General features: G+C 52.2%; 1 protein-coding gene across 1 annotated transcript; it reads left to right on the top strand.

The window, feature by feature from the left end:
• The first annotated feature begins 1,063 nt into the window (after positions 1-1,063).
• Positions 1,064-2,364, top strand: PYCARD (PYD and CARD domain containing). Its single transcript, XM_066380061.1, has 3 exons — positions 1,064-1,415; positions 1,640-1,687; positions 2,059-2,364. Exons 1-3 carry the CDS (start codon positions 1,145-1,147, stop codon positions 2,316-2,318), a joined length of 579 nt encoding a protein of 192 aa, XP_066236158.1. The 5' UTR covers positions 1,064-1,144; the 3' UTR covers positions 2,319-2,364.
• Positions 2,365-8,408: the final 6,044 nt, after the last annotated feature.

Below are 8,408 nucleotides of genomic sequence, written 5' to 3'. Positions count from 1 at the left end.
CCTCCAGTTGAGAATGTCTCCATCATTACAAGTATCTCTTATCACACTTTCCAAAAAAATTCCGATCCTGGACCAAATCCTGCCTGTCCCAGGAAGCATCAGGTCCCAGGAGGCATCTGGCAAGGTGTCAGGAGCCATCAGGTAGCCCGTGATATGTTGGGACATTTACAAAGTGGATGAGTGAGTTTTGTCCCCATTTCTAGGATCAGGAAGCTGATGCTGAGAGAGAAAGCATGCCCAGCTGTCCTCCACCAGTTCCGACCCTTCACTTCTCCCCCGTACGTGGAATTTAGGGAGCTACAAGGTTCTGGCCGTCAGGATTCTGCTCCTAAAATTCTAGGACACGTGCGGGAGGATGCTAAGGTTCGGGGAAGGTGAAGATTTGGGGACTCTACAATGCCAAGATTCTAAGCCTTGGCACTCCAGTAAACTGGGTTCTTGTCTGTGCTAGTTAGCGCAAGGCTGGAGTTGCAGGACCAGCGTGAGCCCCTCTATGCATGGTTCCCCTGGTGGCACCTGCGGACCAGATGATGGATGTGTTCTTGGTGGCCCCACCCCCTTCCCCATGGCCATGGAAGCCTGGACTGGGATTGGGAACAAATGCAGTGGCTTTGGTGGCTTCAGGCAAGTTTTTTTATTTTCTTGCAAGACGGACATAGAGAGAGAGACAGATAGAGACAGAAGGGACAGACAGGCATAAAGGCAGAGATGAGAAGTATCAATTCATAGTTGTGGCATCTTAGTTATTCTTTGGTTGCTTTCTCATATGTGCCTTTGGCGGGGGGGGGGGGGGTGCTCCAGCAGAGCCAGTGACAGTGACCCTTTCTCAAGCCAGTGACCTTGGGGTCATGTCTATTATCCCACGCTCAAGCCAGCGACCCCGCGCTCAAGCCCAAAGAGCCCACGCTCACGCCGGAGACCTCAAGGACTCGAACCTGGGTCCTTCGCGTCCCATCCGACGTTCCATCCACTGCTCCACCGCCAGACAGGTCAGGCTGGCATCAGGCAATTTAACCCAGGCTCAGAGGCGGGTGTGGGAGAAGGCGGGGAGCCGCAGGTCCCGCCCCAGACAGACTTCCGCGTGGGCGGATACCCTGGGGTGACGGGGTGATCGGCAGCTGCGGCGGTCGGGCACCCCGGGACCATGGGGTCCACGCGCGAGGTCATCCTGGAGGCGCTGGAGAACCTGACCCATGACGAGCTCAAGAAGTTCAAGCTGCTGCTGCTTTCAGTGCCCCTGCGCGAAGGCTACGGGCGCCTCCCGCGGGGGCCGCTGCTGTCCATGGACGCCGTGGACCTCACCGACAAGCTGGTCAACTTCTACCTGGAGGCGTACGCCGCCGAGCTCACCACGGTGGCGCTGCGGAACATGGGCATGCAGGAGGCCGCCCAGCAGCTGCTCAGCAGGAAGGCGGGTGAGTGCGTCCCGCCGCGTGCGCGGGCCCCGCACGGCGGCACCCATCCCCCAGCCCAGACGTTTGCCCCGTGGGCTCTTTCGCTTCCTGTTCCTCCTCCCCTAATGAAGGCTCCTCCCGCTGGGAAGGAGGTTTCCCGCGCTCGGCCCTGCCTGGCCTCCGGGGACCCGACCCCAGATTTGCAATGGAAATGGGACGATGACCTTGGATTTCCTTCCTTCCAGGCTCTGGAGCCGTGAGTGCCTGCAGCCCCCCTGTGCAAGCCGGGACAGGTAAGGCCCGCACGCCCGAGCTCGCGTGCCTGGGCACCCCTCCAGCCCCCTCCCACCACACCCCTGCACAGCCTGTCTGTCCCTGCAGCCAGGAGCGCCAGAGCCCCCGGGGAGAGCAGGGCTGCGCCAACCCTTCCCACCATCTACTCACACACCTCCTTGGGCCGAGCCTGGGGGTGGGGAGCGCGGAGAACGGGGGACAAACTTAGACTCGCCCTACTATTATCTGGAGTCCTGGTGGGCTGCGCGCCTGAGCCCTACCCCTGAGGGTGCATTCTGAGCAATTTCTGGAGAAAGCAGGGTTCAGCGGGAACGCGCCCCGGCACCCAGCCTGCGCGCCGTCTCATCCGCTCTTTCCCTCCCGGCCTTAGCACCGCACTTCGTGGACAAGCACCGGAGCGCTCTCATCGCGCGGGTCGCAGACGTGAACGGGGTGCTGGATGCTCTGTACCAGCACAATGTCCTCGGCGAAGAGCAGTACCAGGCAGTGCGAGCCCAGCCCACCAGTCAAGAGCGGATGAGGAAGCTCTTCAGCTTTGCTCCATCCTGGAACCGGACCTGCAAAGATCTGCTCCTCCAGGCCCTGAAGGACACCCAGCCCTTCCTGGTGGCCGACCTGGAAAGCAGCTGAGGCAGCGGCTGTGACTACCGGGGGTTGCATTAAACATAAGAGAGGAAAAAAAAAACAGCTTGTGCTTGTGTGGGTTTTCCTACTTGCGCGGCCTGGCCGCAAGTGCAAAGCTCCGCTCCACGTCTAAGCGCCGCAGAGGCTCGGCTGAAGCTCCGCCCACTGCCTCTCCCGGGGCAGCGGGCTCCGTGCACTCCTCATCCATCCCTCCTGCCTCGGCCGCCAGGGTTCCCGCATCGCCCTTTAGTGGCTCCCCCAGTGCTCTCCCAGAGGGCCTGTCTTTGGGACCATGTTAGCCCCGTAGTCTAAAAGGTAAAAGAGAGGTATGGACAGATGGTCCGGAACTGAGGGGGTCCAGAGCTGTCAGAAGGCGTTTAATTTAGGGCATCCTTTTCTGGCCTGCAAAGCTCTTTTGCTTTTCCCATGGGCAAAAGTAGAGTTGGTGCAATGCTCAGGGACTTTCAGGATCATTTACACGTACAAGACCACGAGCCACCAAATAGAACTGCAGGGTCCCCTCTGGCACCGACCCCAGCAGGCTCAGTTACCCCCTTTGCTCCCTCCCAGCCCCTGGAAGAAGGGGTCACAGGGTGTGTTATGACCAGACAACGCGCCAACCGCAAAGCAAAACTCCGGGGTAGGAACTCCAGCAGTTATTTCTTCTTGTGATAAAGGACATATAAGTACAATTGGCCCTTGAACAGGGGGATAGGGGTGCTGACCTCCCACAAAGCTTTAAACCCACTTATAAAACTTGTCACCCTCACAAAATACACTAACAAATACAATGGTAAGAGACTGACAGCTATGGGGGGGGGGGCTGCAGGGCTGGGTGAAAATGTGAAGGGTTTAAGAAGAACAAAACCTCACAGACACAACAGTATGGTGACAGCCAGAGCAAAAGGGGGTGGGGGAGGTAGAAGAGGAATGAGAGATAAATGGTGATGGAAGAAGACTGGACTTGGGGCGCTGAACACACAATACAATATACAGATGAGGGCCCTGGCCGGTTGGCTCAGTGATTGAGCATCGGCCCGGTGTGCAGGAGTCCCGGGTTCAATTCCCGGCCAGGGCACACAGGAGGGGCACCCATCTGCTTCTCCACCCCTCCCCCTCTCCTTCCTCTCTGTCTCTCTCTTCCCCTCCCGCAGCCGAGGCTCCATTGGAGCAAAGTTGGCCCAGGCGCTGAGGATGGCTCCATGGCCTCTGACTCAGGGGCTAGAATGGCTCTGGTCACAACAAAGCGACGCCCTGGATGGGCAGAGCATCACCCCCTGGTGGGCATGTCGGGTGGATCCCAGTAGGGCACATGCGGGAGTCTGTCAGATGAGCCCTGGCCAGTTGGCTCAGTGGTAGAGCGTTGGCCTGGCGTGTGGAAGTCCTGGGTTCAATTCCTAGTCAGGGCACACAGGAGAAGCATCCATCTGCTTCACCACCCTTCCCCCTTTCTCTCTCTCTCTCTTCTCCTCCTGCAGCCATGGCTCAATTGATTCAAGTGCATTGGCCCCTAGGCCTGAGGATGGCTCCATGGAGCCTCCCTCTCAGGTTCTAAAAATAGGTCGGTTGTGCCTGGCCAGGCAGTGGCGCAGTGAATAGAAGGTCAAACTGGGACACAGAGGACCCAGGTTCAAAACCCCAAGCTCACCAGCTTAAGCATGTGATCATAGACATGTCCTTATTGTCACTGGCTTGAGCCCAAAGGTCACTGGCTTGAAGCCCAAGGTCGCTGGCTTAAGCAAGGGTCACTCACTCTACTGGAACCCCCCATCAAGACACATATGAGAGGCCTGACTTGTGGTGGCGCAGTGGATAAAGTGTCGACCTGGAAATGCTGAGGTCGCCGGTTCGAAACCCTGGGCTTGCCTGGTCAAGGCACATATGGGAGTTGATGCTAACAGCTCCTCCCCCCTGTCTCTCTTCTTCTTCTTCTTCTTCTTCTTCTTCTTCTTCTTCTTCTTCTTCTTCTCTCTCTCTCTCTCTCTCTCTCTCTCTCTCTCCCTCTCTCTCTCCTCTCTAAAATGAATAAATAAAGCCTGACCAGGTGGTGGCACAGTAGATAGAGTGTCGGACTGGGATGCAGAGGACCCAGGTTCGAGATCCCGAGGTCGCCAGTTTCAGTGCGGGCTCATCTGGTTTGAGCAAAGGCCCGCCAGCTTGAGCCCAAGGTCGCTGGCTCCAGCAAGGGGTTATTCGGTCTGCTGAAGGCTCGCGGTCAAGGCACATATGAGAAAGCAATCAATGAACAACTAAGGTGTTGCAATGCGCAATGAAAAACTAATGATTGATGCTTCTCATCTCTTTGTTCCTGTCTGTCTGTCCCTGTCTATTCTTCACTCTGACTCACTCTCTGTCTCTGTAAAAAATAAATTTAAAAAAATTCTTTAAAAAAAAATGAATAAATAAAATAAAAATTTTTAAAAAATGCAGTATGTATCTTTAAAATAATGCCATTAAAAAGAAAACAACAGGCCCTGGCCGGTTGGCTCAGCGGTAGAGCGTCGGCCTGGCGTGCGGGGGACCCGGGTTCGATTCCCGGCCAGGGCACACAGGAGAAGCGCCCATTTGCTTCTCTACCCCCCCCCCTTCCTCTCTGTCTCTCTCTTCCCCTCCCGCAGCCAAGGGTCCATTGGAGCAAAGATGGCCCGGGCGCTGGGGATGGCTCCTTGGCCTCTGCCCCAGGCGCTAGAGTGGCTCTGGTCATGGCAAAGTGATGCCTGGGAGGGGCAGAGCATCGCCCCCTGGTGGGCGTGCCGGGTGGATCCCGGTCGGGCGCATGCGGGAGTCAGTCTGACTGTCTCTCCCCGTTTCCAGCTTCAGAAAAAAAAAAAAAAAAGAAAGAAAACAACACAAAGCATTATCACACCTAAAAAAAAAGACACATATGAGAAAGCAATCAATGAACAACTAAGGAGCCACAATGAAGAACTGACGCTTCTCATCTCTCTCCCCTCCTGTCTGTCCCTATCTGTCACTCTCGCTGTCTCTCTGTGTCTCTGTCACATACACAAAAAAATAAAATAATAAAAATTAAAATAAGTCAGTTGCAAGTATGGCTCCAGATGTGCAGAACATCAGTCCCAGACGGGAGATTGCTGGGTGGATCCTGGGCGGGTGCATGCAGGAGTCTGTCTCTCTGTCTCCCCTCCACTCACTTAAATTAAAATTAAAATAAAAAAGCAGCGGATAAAGCATCGACCTGGAACACTGAGGTCACCAGTTTGAAACCCTGGGCTTGCCTGGTCAGACACATACAGGAAGCAACTACTACAAGTTGATACTTCCTGTTTCTACCCCCTCTTTCTCTCTCTCTCTCTCTCTAAAAATCAATTTAAAATTTTTTTTAAAGTAAAAGAATCCACACACTGACAAAATTGTCTGATACGGTTTGTGTATGTGTTCAACTAAGACACGACTACGCCGAGGATCTGGCTCTGCCGTCTCAGACAGAAGACAGGTGTGCAGAGGCCTTCCCACATGGGGACTCCCTTGTTACACAGGGTGGGCCCGCTTCCCCTCAAATCTGGAGAAACAAAAACGAAACCGCCTAGAGCTGCGAGGCTCCGCCTTCAGGGGCTGCAATGAAGCCCTAAGGGCAACACACTGAACCGCTACAGGGAAGCCAGGCAACTGAGCAACACCGCCCCCCTGAGGTGAGTGCAGGGTGCTCGGCAGAAAAGCTGGACTCTTGCGTCCTTCAAGGGTTTATTTTCCCACACCCATCCCTCTCCCGCTCCCCCCTCGGAACACTCCACGTAAGGCCGCCTAGGTGTGGTTCCTCTTCAACCCAATAGTCCAAGTTCCTTCCCTGTGTCAGTTCCCACGCTGGTAGCTCCCAACTGTTCTATTAAAAGAGCTGTCCGTGTGTGTGTGTGTGTGTGTGTGTGTGTGTGTGTGTGTGCGCGCGCGCGCGCGCACGCATACACATTTTTTTTTGAGAGGAAAGGGAAGCATTTGTTGTTCCACTCGGTCATGCATTTTCTGATTACTTCCCATATGTGCTCCAGCCAGGGATCAAACCCGCAACCCCGTCGTTTTGAAATGACGCTTTTAACCGAGCTAACCGGCCAGGGCTCTCTTCCTTCATATTTTGAGACCACATTCATATAACTTTAATTGCAGTATGATTTAATTATTCTATTTTTTGTTATTGTTGTTAATCCCTTACTAATTTATGAATCAAACTTGATCCTAAGTATGTAGTATAGGGGACAAACATAGTCTGCAGAGGGTTTGGTACTATCTGCAGTTTCAGGCATTCACTGGGGATCTTGGTCTGTATCCCCTATGGATAAGGGAGGATTGCTCTATCCTACTCTACATATAAACCACGTATCATTCATCTGCTGATGGACATTTGAGTTGTTTCTTCCTTTTGGCTCCTGTGAATAACGCTGTTTTGAGCATGAGTGTACAAGTATGTTTGAACCTGTCCATTTCTTTTTGGGCATATACCTAGAAATGGAATCGCTGGACCCTATGCCACCACAGGTCAGGTTCCTTTGCTATTTTAAAACCTGGTGGTTTTTATGGTTGTAAATTATAGATCTTTATATATTCTGAATAAACTTTTATCAGTATGACTTGCAGGCATTTTCTCCAATTCCACGGGTTGCCTTTCCACTGTTGGTTATGTCTTCTGACGTACAAATTAAATTTTGATGAAGTTTGACCTATTTTTTTCATTGTTGCCAGTGCTATAGGTAGAGATTATTTTCTGGATTATGGGGAGTGGGGAGGGGAGTTACACAAAATTTCAAAAGGTACATTGAGACAGAGCTTGAAAGACCAGAAACCTTTTGACATGAGTTGACCAAGGGAAACATGAATAAAGGTGAAGTATTAGGAAAGTGGAAAGGATGTTTAACAAGTGACCGGTCTAGTCCATCCTAAAATGAGGGAGGGAACCGCGGGAAACCAGGCGTGAAGGTCCCTACCATGCCTGGGGTACACGCTTCAAACCGCCACCGCCGGCTGTCATGTCTTTATGGCGTCCTCTCTAAAGGACTCTGGCTTTTGTGTCTTGTTTAGAAGTTTTTATAACATATTCTTTTATAACTTTTTCAAATACTTTCATAACTTTTCTTAAACATTTGGCTCTATAATCCCACCCGGAATTTAGGTCTGCAAATTATGAGGTTAACAAAATGTGTTAAATGGTTCGTTTCTTCGGTTTTGAAATACTTTGAACACATACACTCCCCATACGTAGTAATGTCTACTTCTGGATGCTTTAGTTTGCTTTACTAAAGTTTTTCAAACTTATGCTTCAAATGTTTAGTTATATTTTGATTACTGATCAGGCAAATCCCTTCTTCATTGTATTTCTTTTTAATGATTTCATTAGAGACGGGAGCGGGGAGGGGGGCGGCAGGAAGCATCAACATCTAGTTGCTTCCCGTATGTGCCTTGACCAGCAAGCCCAGGGCTTCCAACCGGTGACCGGTGTTCCAGGTCAATCCTTATACACTGCACCACCACAGGTCAGGCCCTCATTATCCTATTAAATTTGACTGTTGTTCATTCTTCCAGTTGAATATTGAATCTGGTTATTGAATAAGAACTATGTTGTGCAAGGAGCCTTTCTCCCTAGCACTGGATCCTCAAGATCGAAAGCTCCATCACAATCCAAGGATCTGAGCGCTGCCCAGCAGAGAGCACTACTCCCAGACCCAAACTCCTGTGCATCAGTACTTTTCCTGCTCCTGCCTTGGCCACCGCCAACTCTATAGATTCAAAGGTCTCCAAACGCTAACACCATCGGACTGACAGTCTGACATCCCCACAAGCCCTGAAGTCCATTCTTACATGCCAGAACCAAGAACAAGATAATTTTTGTGGAAACTTTCTTCTAAGTAGAAAATTATTTCCAAATAAAAGAGGCTTTCAAAGTACTGAGAGCCCAAGTGGGGAAGGGAGCCTGAGTTCCGGGAAGCTGGGAAGGGTGGCAGACGAGACCCCAGCTGAGCCTCACACACTCAGCCTCTTGCAGATGAGCCTTAGGAAGTGAGATCTGCTTGCAAAGCCCACGGTGGGTCCTGGAGACAGACTGCAAGTGAGAGGAAACACCTAGAAAAGGATGTGGAGTCTCCCAGA

This window comes from Saccopteryx leptura, chromosome 4 (assembly GCF_036850995.1).
Source record: "Saccopteryx leptura isolate mSacLep1 chromosome 4, mSacLep1_pri_phased_curated, whole genome shotgun sequence".
Classification (NCBI taxonomy): Eukaryota; Metazoa; Chordata; class Mammalia; order Chiroptera; family Emballonuridae; genus Saccopteryx; species Saccopteryx leptura.
The sequence above is the reverse complement of the archived record's forward strand: the minus strand, read 5'-3'. Positions and strand labels throughout refer to the sequence as shown.

Coding starts and splice junctions, on each gene's coding strand:
- PYCARD (XM_066380061.1), top strand. CDS start 1,145: ATGGGGTCCACGCGCGAGGTCATCCTGGAGGCGCTGGAGAACCTGACC. Junction 1,416..1,639: donor GCTGCTCAGCAGGAAGGCGG/GTGAGTGCGTCC, acceptor CCTTCCTTCCAG/GCTCTGGAGCCGTGAGTGCC. Junction 1,688..2,058: donor CCCTGTGCAAGCCGGGACAG/GTAAGGCCCGCA, acceptor TCCCGGCCTTAG/CACCGCACTTCGTGGACAAG.